This window comes from Pristiophorus japonicus, chromosome 1 (assembly GCF_044704955.1).
Source record: "Pristiophorus japonicus isolate sPriJap1 chromosome 1, sPriJap1.hap1, whole genome shotgun sequence".
In the NCBI taxonomy this organism is placed as follows: Eukaryota; Metazoa; Chordata; class Chondrichthyes; family Pristiophoridae; genus Pristiophorus; species Pristiophorus japonicus.
The window spans coordinates 60,667,222-60,681,302 of NC_091977.1; the positions used below are offsets into that span (position 1 = coordinate 60,667,222).

The following is a 14,081-nucleotide window of genomic DNA, read 5'->3' on the forward strand; positions in this document are numbered from 1 at the left end:
ATAGATTCTGGAATGGTTCCCTCCGATTGGAAGGTAGCAAATGTAACCCCGCAATTTTTTTAAGTTGGGAGAGAGATAACAGGAAACTATAGACCAGTTAGCCTGACATCAGTAGTAGAGAAAATGCTAGAATCTATTATTAAGGACATGGTAACAGGGCACTTAGAAAGTAATAATAGGATTTGGCAGAGTCAGCATAGATTTATGAAAGGGAAATCGTGTTTGACAAATCTGTTAGAGTTTTTTGAGTATGTAACTAACATGATAGATAAGGGGGAACCAGTGGATGTAGTCTATTTGGATTATCAGAAGGCATTCAAGAAGGTACCACAAAAGAGGTTATTAAACAAAATTAGGGCTCATGGGATTGGGGGTAATATACTAGTATGGATTAAGGATTGGTTAACGAACAGAAAACAGAGAGTAGGAATAAATGGGTCATTTTTGGGCTGGCTGGCTGTAACTAATGGGGTACCACGAGGATCAGTGCTTGGGCCTCAACTATTTATAATCTATATCAATGATTTGGATGAAGGAATCAAATGTAATATATCCAAGTTTGCTGATGATACAAAGCTAGGTGGGACAGAAAGTTGTGAGGGGGATGCAAAGAGGCTTCAAGGAGATATAGACAGGTTAAGTGAATGGGCAAGAACATGGCAAATGGAATATAATGTGGAGACATGTGAAGTTATCCATTTTGATAGGGAAAATGGAAAAGCAGAGTATTTTTTAAATGGTGAGAGATTGGGAAATGTTGGTGTTTAGAGTGGCCCGAGTGTCCTTGCACATGGATCGCTGAAAGTTAATATGCAGGTATAGCAAGCAATTAGGAAACATAGAAACATAGAAACATAGAAAATAGGTGCAGGAGTAGGCCATTCGGCCCTTTGAGTCTGCACCGCCATTCAATCAGTTCATGGCTGAACATGCAACTTCAGTACCCAATTCCTGCTTTCTCGCCATAACCTTTGATCCCCCTAGTAGTAAGGACTACATCTAACTCCTTTTTGAATATATTTAGTGAATTGGCCTCAACAACTTTCTGTGGTAGAGAATTCCACAGGTTCACCACTTTCTGGGTGAAGAGGTTTCTCCTCATCTCAGTCCTAAATGGCTTAGCCCTTATCCTTAGACAGTGACCCCTGGTTCTGGACTTCCCCAACATTGGGAACATTCTCCCTGCATCTAACCTGTCTAAACCCATCAGAATTTTAAACGTTTCGATGAGATCCCCTCTCATTCTTCTGAACTCCAGTGAATACAAGCCCAATTGATCCAGTCTTTCTTGATATGTCAGTCCCGCCATCCCGGGAATCAGTCTGGTGAACCTTCGCTGCACTCCCTCAATAGCAAGAATGTCCTTCCTCAAGTTAGGAGACCAAAACTGTACACAATACTCCAGTTGTGGCCTCACCAAGGCCCTGTAGAACTGTAGTAACACCTCCCTGCCCCTGTACTCAAATCCTCTCGCTATGAAGGCCAACATGCCATTTGCCTTCTTAACCGCCTGCTGTACCTGCATGTCAACCTTCAATGACTGATGTACCATGACACACCAGGTCTCGTTGCACCTCCCCTTTTCCTAATCTGTCACCATTCAGATAATAGTCTGTCTCTCTGTTTTTACCACCAAAGTGGATAACCTCACATTTATCCACATTATACTTCATCTGCCATGCATTTGCCCACTCACCTAACCTATCCAAGTCACTCTGCAGCCTCATAGCATCCTCCTCGCAGCTCACACTGCCACCCAACTTAGTGTCATCCGCAAATTGGAGATACTACATTTAATCCCCTCGTCTAAATCATTAATGTACAATGTAAACAGCTGGGGCCCCAGCACAGAACCTTGCGGTGCCCCACTAGTCACTGCCTGCCATTCTGAAAAGTACCCATTTACTCCTACTCTTTGCTTCCTGTCTTCCAACCAGTTCTCAATCCATGTCAGCACACTACCCCCAATCCCATGTGCTTTAACTTTGCACATTAATCTCTTGTGTGGGACCTTGTCGAAAGCCTTCTGAAAGTCCAAATACACCACATCAACTGGTTCTCCCTTGTCCACTTTACTGGAAACATCCTCAAAAAATTCCAGAAGATTTGTCAAGCATGATTTCCCTTTCACAAATCCATGCTGACTTGGACCTATCATGTCACCTCTTTCCAAATGCGCTGCTATGACATCCTTAATAATTGATTCCATCATTTTACCCACTACTGATGTCAGGCTGACCGGTCTATAATTTCCTGTTTTCTCTCTCCCTCCTTTTTTAAAAAGTGGGGTTACATTGGCTACCCTCCACTCTATAGGAACTGATCCAGAGTCCATGGAATGTTGGAAAATGACTGTCAATGCATCCGCTATTTCCAAGGCCACCTCCTTAAGTACTCTGGGATGCAGTCCATCAGACCCTGGGGATTTATCGGCCTTCAATCCCATCAATTTCCCCAACACAATTTCCCAACTAATAAGGATTTCCCTCAGTTCCTCCTTCTTACTAGACCCTCTGACCCCTTTTATATCCGGAAGATTGTTTGTGTCCTCCTTAGTGAATACCAAACCAAAGTACTTGTTCAATTGGCCTTCATTGCAAAAGGATTTGAGATAAGAGTAAAGATGTCTTACTGCAATTAGAAAGAGCCTTGGTGATACCACACCTGGAGTATTGTGTACAGTTTTGCTCTCCTTACCTAAGGATATACTTGTCACAGAGGGAGTGCAACGAAGGTTCACCTGACTGATTCCTGGGATGGGGGGATTGTCCTATGAGGAGAGATTGAGTAGACTAGGCCTATATTCTCTTGAGTTTAGAAGAATGAGAGGTGATCTCATTGAAACATACAAAATTCTCATTGGGCTTCACAGGGTGGATGCAGGGAGAATGTTTACGCTGGCTGGGGAATCTAGAACCAGTGATCACAGTCTCAGAATAAAGGGTTGGCCATTTAGGACTGAGATGAGGAGAAATTTCTTCACTCAGCGGGTGGTGAACCTTTGGAATTCTCTACCCCAGAGGACTATAGATGCTCAGTCATTGAGTATATTCAAGGCAGGGAATGATAGTTTTTGGCATATTAAGGGAATCAAGGGATATGGGGAAAGTGAAGTTAAGGTCGATCAGCCATGATCTTATTGAATGGCCGAACAGGTTCGAAGGGCTGAATGGCCTACTCCTGCTCCTATTTCTTATGTTCGTATGTTCTCATTATGTTCTCGAGATATCCCAAAGTACTTCACAGCCAATCATTTACCTTTAAAGTGCAGTAGCTGTTGCAGACAATTTATGCATGGGCAGATCCCACAAACAGCAACTGAGATGACTAGCATGTTGAAGCTCTATTTGGTAGAGGGAGAAATGTTGTTCATAGCACCGGGGAAACTCTTTGCTCTTCTTCCAATTGTGCCTGATCTTCCTTTACCTGGGTAGATACAGAGAGATGATTTTGTCTGGTGAGAGAATTCAGAAAAAGGGAGCACAATCTTAACATGAGAGCTAGATCATTCAGGGGGGCAATCAGGAGCAATTTTTCACACAAGGGGTAGTAGGAATGTGGATTCTCTTCACCCAAAGGCTGCGGATGCTGGGACAATTGGAGCTTTCAGGGCTGAGATTGATCGATTTTTCTTACTCAAGGATACCAAGGGACATGGAGCAAAGGCAGGTAATGGAGTTGAGGTATGGATCAGCCATGAGCTAACTGAACGGCGGAGCAGGTTGGAGGAGCTGAACAGCTTACTCCTGTTATTCTGTTCCAATTTGAACAGCTCGACTGGGTTCAGGCTATAGGGTTGATGCCGAGGAGATCGTCTGGAACAAGACAGTACTCCTCAGTGCAATCTGAAGTGTCAGCCTGGAATATGAGCTCAAGTCCTAAGGAATTAACATTACGATGTTATATCAATACTGTTAGAAACATTCACTGAGCTAAATGCCATTTACGAATTCACTCATTAAAAAATTAATTTAATTTGGATTGAGATACAGCTGCTATAATATTGCTTGTAGTTCTCGGAGGATGAAAGAATTGAAGGTACTGAGTGTGGCTGGAGCAGAGAGCTGCCAGTTTATAGGAATAAGACTGCCCCCCACTCTAAACACACCAAAGTACCGTTTGAGAGGGTGACTATTTATCAATCTTCACTCCTAACATCTGTCCTGTTTATGGACTGTTCTCAAATGCTTTCATTTGCAGAAAGCCAGCACCACTGGTCCAACAGGTCACGGGTAAGAAGTTCGCTGCTCTCCCTGCGCCGATCGATCTGTAGCCCGGCTTTTGCACCGGCTTCTGCGGGACAGGGAGTGTGCTGCCTTCTCTCGCTGCCTGCCGAGTGCAGGCTGGGGGGTGGGCTCTGGCTGATCTCAGCCTATCCACTCCCAGGATGTGTCATTGCATCAAACTACGCGCTCGCCCCCTCCTCACGGAGATTTAAAAGAAGCGGGGTCTGCTCTTCAGTTGGAGTCCGGACTTTGCACTGGCTCCAGTTGATGGCAAGCTAAGAGAAGCCGATCCACCACACTTGGCATCGCGCTCACCTACAACCACTGGGCATCCCACCATCCAGAAGACTCGGAGCTCATCTCCCAAGAAGATGGGCACTTTGACACCGAATTACACCAGCAGTTGGGTCAACCAGAGCCAGGCAAGTTCCGACAACCAAAGTCGACTGCCTCTGGCCAACTCCACCAACCAGTTCGTGCAGCCCTATTGGCAGATCACCCTCTGGTCCATAGCCTACGGCTCGGTGGTGGCCGTGGCGGTCTTTGGCAACCTCATCGTGATCTGGATCATCTTGGCTCACAAGAGGATGAGGACGGTGACGAACTATTTCCTGGTAAACCTCGCCTTCTCCGACGCCTCCATGGCCGCCTTCAACACCTTGGTCAATTTCATTTACGCCGTTCACAACGATTGGTATTTCGGGGAGACTTACTGCCGCTTCCACAACTTCTTCCCCATCGCCGCCGTGTTCGCCAGCATCTACTCCATGGCCGCGATCGCTGTGGACAGGTAAGGGCAGGGGAGCTAAAAACAGAAAAGGCTGAAAATACTCAGCGGGTCAGGCAGCATCTGTGGAGAGAGAGAGAGAGAGAGAGAGTAGTTTCAGGTGGATGGGTGGGGAGCTGCCCCTCCAACTCGCAGGCATGGGTCGGGAAGCCCATAAATAAAGATCGCCAGTTGTCCTTCCATCCCACAGCTGAAGGTGTGGAATATCCTATCCCCCTCTTCGTACAGGTGAGGGTCGGTTGACTCTTCCAGGTCTGCAATCCGCCGACTTGTTCATTTCAGGTCAGTTGCGATCTATCAACAAGCGCTTGGGTCACTGGGCAGGACTGGCCAGCAGTAAAGCACAGACCGACAACTCACTGCCAAGCCGAAATAAAGCGTCCTCAATATTTTTGCACAAGAAAAATGGGATCTTCGAGAATTCCCCAAAAAGGTGACTTTTTCTTCCCCCCACAATAGCGCCGAAAGTAGAGATCAAACTTCAATACTCCCGGTGTGTTTATCCAACGGAGGGATTCTCAACACTCTGAGTTTCGACGGAATCTGATTAAAGAGGATTTTGTCCAAAGACCAGAAATGTAACCTCGACAATTGAAAATGTAAACATGCTCTAGTTTAGAGAGTAATGAAGAACAAATCAGATTATGAAGAGTTTTGAGAGGGTTTAGCAGTGGTTTGCAGTGGTTGATGAATCTGTAACAAGGGGAGACAGACTGTGGATTACTGCTGGAAATATGGAGCATTAGAGCAGGGAATGGTTTACCACAAGGGGCTACTGAGGCAGAGACAATAAAAGGAATTTGAAAAGGGAATTGGATAAGGATTGGAAAAGGATTTGGGCAAAAGGCAGGTTAGATAGAGGGCTCCGTTGACGAGCCCATCAGCTGAACGCTTGGCGATCGTGGCATTCCTTTTATAAAGTCAATGGTCCAGCAATTGCATATTTAAATCCTTTTCAAAAACAGTATCCGACCACAATACAAACATCCACTTTAAAAAGCTGTTTCTTTCAGTTTCTGATCGGTTTGCTAAACTAAATGGTCCAGGTGCTGCTGGAAAAATAACTCGTGTGTTAATGACGCGGGGCATTATTAATGTAGAAATTTGGCCAGCAAATTCAACAACAGAAACTTGTATTTATATAGCGCCTTTAACGTAGTGAAACGTCCCAAAACGCTTCACAAGAGTGTTGAGGAGAAATTAGGGCAAGTAATCAAAAGCTTAGTCAAAGAGGTAGGTTTTAAGGAGCGTCTTGAAGGAGGAGAGAAAAGTAGTGGTGGAGAGGTTTAGGGAGGGAATCCTAAGCTTGGGACAGAGGCAACAGAAGGTGCCACCAATGGTGGAACAATTGCAATCAGGGCTGATCAAGGGTTCAGGGGGTTAAGATAAACTGAGTTGTGAATCTCTAGAACATGTTGGTCGATTTATGCCGCTCCGCCGTTTGCCTTGCATAATTGGCATCTTGCCCTCAACCACCCGGTTATTTTTAAGAGCTTCCTGGATTTGCACATTAATTACCATTAAACTTGCCATAGAAAGTTTAAGTCTGGTAATTAAGAAAGAAAAACTTACATTTGTACAGCGCCTTTCACGACCACCGGACATCACAGCCGATGAAATAATTTTGAAATGTAGTCACTGTTGTAATGTAGGAAATTAAGAGTGTAAGTACATTTTTACCAATGTGATAATTGTTAATCCAGTGCTGACTCTTCTTACAGGCAATTGTCTATGTAAGAATCAGCATGTGCCCCATTTTATAGAGGCACAACAAATAAAAACTATAAATTAACAGAAATTTTAATGGAACCTTTGTAAAGTAACTTAAAATGTTATTGTCGGGGGTGATGAAGCACCCCAGTCCTTCCGGTGCCCAGTGGTCATGGAAGGCCTCGGGCGTGCTCCATCTCCAGGGACACCCGGGTGCGAATGTATTAATGCAGTGCTGGCCCAGATAGGGAACAATATAAAGGGGGAGAAATTCACACAGTTTGTACCCGCAGGGGCGCAAACAACTTCTTGCGCGGGGCCACTACCGACTTCCGTGAAATACCACGAGAGTTAGCGGAGGAACTAACTAGTAGCGCCCTGGGCCGCTGTGCTAGCGATGATGATGTCATCACCATGCGTAGCGACCTGTTTTGAGCCGGACTGAAAATTCGGTAGCGCCCCGTGAGGCTTCCATGGGCAATGCCCGCTCCAGTCTCGCAGGTCGTGAACTGGGCTTCAGTCCGCTCGTAGGGCGAAAATTAAAGGGGAGGTGCGGCGCTGACTTTTTCGAAAAATGGCCTTGCCCTCCTGAAATCGTGGGGTCTGTGCCATGATGTTGCAGCCCAGCACTCTGCTTCTGTGCTGGGCTGCCACGGCACCCCACTCCCCAGTGGTATAATGGTGGCCCCATCTACCTGGTGCAGAGTTGGCAGGGTGCCCTCCCCTTTAACGGAAGGGGAGGGCCCTGTGCTCGCGTCACATGGCTCTCCGCAGTTAGCGTCCCAGTCCCGTCCCAATTCACGTGGTTAATGTCCCAGTCCCACCCCAATTCCCACGGTTAGCGCCCCAGTCCTACCTCAATTATCGTGGTTAGCATCCCAGTCCCACCCCAATTCCCATGGTTAGCGCCCCAGTCCTACCTCAATTACCGTGGTTAATGTCCCAGTCCCACCCCAATTCCCACAGTTAGCATCCCAGTCCTACCTCAATTACCATGGATAGCATCCCAGTCACACCTCAATTCATGTGGTAGCGTCCCAGTCCCACCCCAATTCCCACGGTTAGCGCTCCAGTCACACACTAATTCCCAAGGCTGGCGCCCCAGTCCCACCCCAATTCCTGTGATTAGTGCCCGAGTCCCACCCCAATTCCCATGATTAACATCCCAGTCCCACCCCAATTTCCATGGTTAATGTCCCAGTCCCGCCCCTGAGAAGAAATGGAGCACGCGACATTGCGCTCCACTTCTTGTCAGGGTCGGTAACCCCAATTTCGCTGCCGGGACGGGACCTCTGCGGCGGGCGCAGACAGTCCCGCCTTGCAGTGGTTACTGGGGTGGTACCAAATTTCGCCCCCAGGGTATTCAATCTCATTCATGCATGCAGTAAATTGTTAGGGATATTACAAATGCCATGTTTAAAAAAAAAATCTTTCTATTCCTTTCTGTCTCTTTTTTTCTCTCCTTAATCCAATCTTTCTTTCCCTCTCATTATTTATTTTTCTGGATCTGATTTTGAATCTAATTCACCTTCTCCATCCTTCCTCTGTTTCTTTCTCAATCCTTAAATCTCTTTGGTTAAGGAGATACACTGTTGGTCTCAGATGCCATGGTGCCTCACTATGTTGTTATCAGTTCACGCTTTCAGTAAGTTAAGCTGCAAAAAAAGTTTGTGCTTAAGGGTGCGGAAAAAAGTCTTAACTAACGAAGCACTCCAGCGAGATCTGGCCCAATATTTTGCAGTTTGAATCATTGCTAAAAGACACGAGTACAGCGAATAAGATACACAGCACTCCTTCAGGAAAAATAACTCATCAAAGTAGGATACCAGCTCGAAAATAGGCACTTCATAAGAAATTGATAGATTAGGAGAGAGAGAATGGAAGGGGCGACTGGAAGCAAATGGGCTTGTTTTGGAGGTGGGAATGGAGATAGCGAAGCAAAGTGATCTGGAGAGGATAGCAGAGAGAAGAGAGAGGCCGACCACCCGACCATATGTTTCTGTACGGGGAGGGCGTGTGCCCTCCAAAGCTGATTTCTCAGTAGCTTGATTTGAACACTCGTAAACATAGTGCTGGGTTTCCGTAAAGAAAAGAAAGACTTGCATATATATCGTGCATTTCATGACCACTGGACGTATCAAGGCATTTTACAGCCAATGAAGAACTTTTGGAGTGTAGTTACTGTTGTAATGTAGGAAATGTGGCAGCCAATTTGCACACAAGCAAGCTCCCACAAACTGCAATGTGATAATGACCAGAAAATCTGTTGTTTTGTTATTTTGATTGAGGATAAATATTGGCCAGGACACCAGGGATAACGCCCCTGATTTTCTTCGAAATAGTGCCATGGGATCTTTTATGTCCACCTGAGAGAGCAAATGTTTAACTTCTCACCCGAAAGACGGCACCTCCAATAGTGTAGCATTCCTTCAGCACTCTACTGGAGTGTCAGTCTAGAATTTTGTGCTCAAGTCCTTACAGTGGGACTTGAACCTATAACCTTCTGACTCAGAGGATAGAGTGCTACCCACTGACTCTCACCAGACCAAAATAACGCCAGAAACTGGTGTAACAATGCAACTCTGTAAAATAGAAATATAGAAAATAGGTGCAGGAGTAGGCCATTTAGCACATCGAGCCTGCACCACCATTTAATATCATGGCTGATCATGCATTTCAGTACCCCATTCCTGCTTTCTCTCCATACGCCTTGATCCCTTTAGCCGTAAGGGCCACATCTAACTCCCTTTTGAATATATCTAACGAACTGGCCTCAACAACTTTCTGTGGTAGAGAATTCTGCAGGTTCATAATTCTCTGGGTGAAGAAGTTTCTCCTCATCTCGGTCCTAAATGGCTTACCCCTTATCCTTAGACTGTGACCCCTGGTTCTGGACTTCCCCAACATCGGGAACATTCTTCCTGCATCTAACCTGTCCAGTCCTGTCAGAATTTTATATGTTTCTATGAGATCCCCTCTCATTCTTCTAAATTCCATTGAATATAAGCCTAGTCGATCCAGTCATTATTCATATGTCAGTCCTGTCATCAGTCTGGTGAACCTTCGCTGCATTCTCTCAATAGCAAGAATGTCCTTCTTCAGATTAGGAGACCAAAACTGTATATTCAAGATGTGATCTCAGCAAGGCCCTGTATAACTGTATTAAGACCTCCCTGCTCCGATAGTCAAATCCTCTCGCTATGAAGGCCAACGTGCCATTTGCCTTCTTCACCGCCTGCTGTACCTGTCCACGCACCTAACCTGTCCAGTCACCCTGCACCCTCTTAGCGTCCTCCTCACAGCTCACACTGCCACTCAGCTTAGTGTCATCTGCAAGCTTGGAGATATTACACTCAATTCCTTTGTCTAAATCATTAATGTATCTTGGAAATAGCTGGGATCCCAGCACTGAACCTTGCGGTACCCCATTAGTCACTGCCTGCCATTCTGAAAAGGACCCGTTTATTCCTACTCTTTGTTTCCTGTCTGCCAACAGTTCTCTATCCACATCAATACATTACCCCCAATACCATGTGCTTTAATTTTGCACACTAATCTCTTGTGTGGGACCTTGTCAAAAGCCTTTTGAAAGTCTAAATACACCACATCCACTGGCTCCCCCTTGTCCACTCTACTAGTTAGATCCTCAAAAAACTCCAGAAGATTTGTCAAGCATGATTTCCCTTTCATAAATCCATGCTGACTTGGACTGATTCTGTCACTGCTTTCCAAATGCCCTGCTATTACATCTTTAATAATTGATTCCAATATTTTCCCCACCACCGATGTCAGGCTGACCGGTCTACTCTCTTCCTCCTTTTTTTTAAAAGTGGTGTTACATTAGCTACCCTCCAGTCCATAGGAACTGATCCAGAGTCGAGAGAATGTTGGAAATTGACCACCAATGTATCCACTATTTCTAGGGCCACTTCCTTAAGTACTCTGGGATGCAGACTATCAGGCCCCGGGGATTTATCGGCCTTCAATCCCATCAATTTTCCTAACACAATTTGCTGACTAATAAGGATTTACTTTCGTTCCTCCTTCTCGCTAGACCCTCGGTCACCTAATAGATCCAGAAGGTTATTTGTGTCTTCCTTAGTGAAGGCAGAACCAAAGTATTTGTTCAATTGGTCTGCCATTTCTTTGTTCCCCATTATAAATTCACCTGATTCTGACTGCACTAATCTTCACTAATCTTTTTTTCTTCACGTATCGGTAGAAGCTTTTGCAGTCAGTTTTTACGTTCCCTGCAAGCCTACTATCATATTCTATTCCCCACCTCCTAATTAAACCCTTTTCCTCCTCTGCTGAATTCTAAATTTCTCCCAGTCCTCAGGTTTGCTGCTTTTTTTGGCCAATTTATATGCCTCTTCCTTGGATTTAACACTATCCCTAATTTCTCTTGTAAGCCATACTTGAGCCACTTTCCCTGTTTCATTTTTACACCAGATAGGGATGTACAATTGTTGAAGTTCATCCATGTGATTTTTAAATGTCTGCCATTGCCTATCCACCGTCAAGCCTTTAAGTATCATTCGCCAGTCTATCCTAGCCAAATCACATCTCAAACCTTCAAAGTTACCTTTCTTTAAGTTCAGAACTCTAGTCTCTGAATTAACTGTGTCACTCTCCATCTTAATGAAGAATTCTACCATATTATGGGCACTCTTCCCCAAGGGGCTTCGCACAACAAGATTGCTAATTAATCCTCTCTCATTGCACATCACCCAGTCTAGGATGGCCAGTTCTCGAGTTGGTTCCTCGACATATTGATCTAGAAAACCATCCCTTGTACACTTCAAGAAATCCTCCTCCACCATATGGCTACCAATTTGTTTAGCCCAATCTATATGTAGATTAAATTCACCCATGATGACTGCTGTACCTTTATCGCACGCATCCCTAATTTCCTGTTTGGTGCATTCCCCAACCTCACTATAGAAACATAGAAACATAGAAAATAGGTGCAGGAGCAGGCCATTCAGCCCTTCGAGCCTGCACCGCCATTCAATATTATCATGGCTGATCATGCAACTTCAGTACCCCACACCCGCCTTCTCTCCAGACCCCCTGATCTCCTTAGCCATAAGGGCCACATCTAACTCCCTCTTGAATATATCCAACGAACTGGACTCAACAACTTTCTGGGTGAAAAAGTTTCTCCTCAGCTCGGTCCTATATGGCTTACACCTTAGCCTTACACTGTAACCCCTGGTTCTGGACTTCCCCAACATCAGGAACATTCTTCCTGCAACTAAACTGTCCAGTCCCGTCATAATTTTATATGTTTCTATGAGATCCCCTCTCATTCTTCTAAATTCCAGTGAGTATAAGCCTAGCTGATCCAGTCTTTCTTCATATGTCAGTCCTGCCATCCCGGGAATTAGTCTGGTGAACCTTCTCTCAATAGCAAACACGTCCTTCCTCAGATTAGGAGACCAAAACTGCACACGATACTCAAGGTGTGGTCTCACCAAGGCCCTGTACAACTGCATTAAGACCTCCCTGCTCCTTTACTCAAATCCCCTTGCTATGAAGGTCAACATGCCATTTGCTTTCTTTACTGCCTGCTGTACCTGCATGCCTACCTTCAGTGACTGATGTACCATGATCTCTTTGCACCTTTTACTAATCTGTCATCATTCAGAAAATATTCTGCCTTCCTGTTTTTGCCACCAAAGTGGATAACCTCACATTTATCCACATTATACTGCATCTGCCATGCATTTGCCCATCCACCTAACCTGTCCAGGTCACCCTGCAGCCTCTTAGCATCCTCCTCACAGCTTACACTGCCACCCAGCTTAGTGTCATCTGCAAACTTGGAGATCTTACATTCAATTCCTTCGTCTAAATCATTAATGTATATTGTAAATAGCTGAACCTTGTGGCACCCCAATAGTCACTGCCTGCCATTCTGAAAAGGACCTGTTTATTCCCACTCTTTGTTTCCTGTCTGTCAACCAGTTCTCTATCCACATCAGTACATTACCCCCAATACCATGTGCCTTAATTTTGCACACGAATCTCTTGTTTGGGACCTTGTCAAAAGCCTTTTGAAAGTCCAAATACACCACATCCACTGGTTCTCCCTTATCCACTCTGCTAGTTACATCCTTAAAAAACTCTAGATTATTTGTCAAGCATGATTTCCCTTTCATAAATCCATGCTGACTTGGACCGATCCTGCCACTGCTTTCCAAACGCGCTGCTATTACATCTATAATAATTGATTCCAGCATTTTCCCCACCACCGATGTCAGACTAACCGGTCTATAATTCCCTGTTTTCTTGCTCCCTCTTTTTTTAAAAAGTGGTGTTACATTAGCTCCCCTCCAATCCATAGGTACTAATGCAGAGTCCATGGAATTTTGGAAAATGATCACCAATGCATCTACTATTTCTAAGGCCATTTCCTTAAGTACTCTGGGATGCAGACTATCAGGCCCTGGAGAGTTATCAGCCTTCAATCCCATCAGTTTCCCTAACACAATTTCCTGGTGGATTGGAAAAATAGATTAAAAGGTATGGTAGTAGATAAGCAGTGGCTAGCATTTAACGAACTATTTCATAATTCTCAACAAAAATACATTCCATTGAGAAACAAAAACTACACAGGAAAAGTGATCCATCCGTGGCTAACTAAAGAAGTTAAGGATAGCAATAGATTGACAGAAGAAGCTTATAATGTTGTGAAGAATAGTAGTAAGCCTGAGGATTGGGAGAGTTTCAGAAACCAGCAAAGAATTACCAAAAATTTGATAAAAAGTGAAAAAATAGATTTTGAGAGATAACTAGCAAGAAATATAAAAACAGATCATAAGAGCTTTTACAAGTATGTAAAAAAGAAGAGATTAGCAAAAGTAAACATTGGTCCCTTAGATGCTGAGGCAGTAAAAACTATTATGGGGAATAAGGAAATGGCAGAAACATTAAACAAATATTTTGTATGTGTCTTCATAGTAGAGGATGCAAAAAGCATACCTAAAATGGTGGGAAACCAAGGGTCGAATGAGGGTGAGGAATTTAATGAAATTCTTATAAGTAGAGAAAAAGAACTAGAGAAACTAATGAGACTAAAAGCCAACAAATCCCCTGGACCTGACACCGACCTCCTAGGGTTCTAAAAGAAGTGGCAGCAGAGATAGTGGATGCATTGGTTTTGATCTTTCAAAATTCCCTAGATTCTAGAATGGTCCCAGCAGATTGGAAGGTAGCAAATATAACACAGCTATTCAAGAAAGGAAGAAGGGAGAAAACAGGAATTATGGGCCAATTAGCCTGAAATCATTGTCAAGAAAATGCTGGAATCCATTGTTAAGGAAGTGATATCAGGGCCCTTAGAAAATCACAAC

General features: G+C 44.5%; 1 protein-coding gene across 2 annotated transcripts in view; it reads left to right on the forward strand.

Annotated features, from left to right (window-relative positions):
* The first annotated feature begins 4,798 nt into the window (after positions 1-4,798).
* Positions 4,799-14,081, forward strand: part of LOC139280117 (neuromedin-K receptor-like) — a 148,930-nt gene continuing 139,647 nt past the window's right edge. For both annotated transcript variants that reach the window (XM_070899669.1, XM_070899749.1), the window contains exon 1: positions 4,799-5,016. In XM_070899669.1, the coding sequence (XP_070755770.1) occupies positions 4,814-5,016 (203 nt within the window). In that variant the 5' untranslated portion in view covers positions 4,799-4,813. The remainder of the gene's footprint in view (positions 5,017-14,081) is intronic.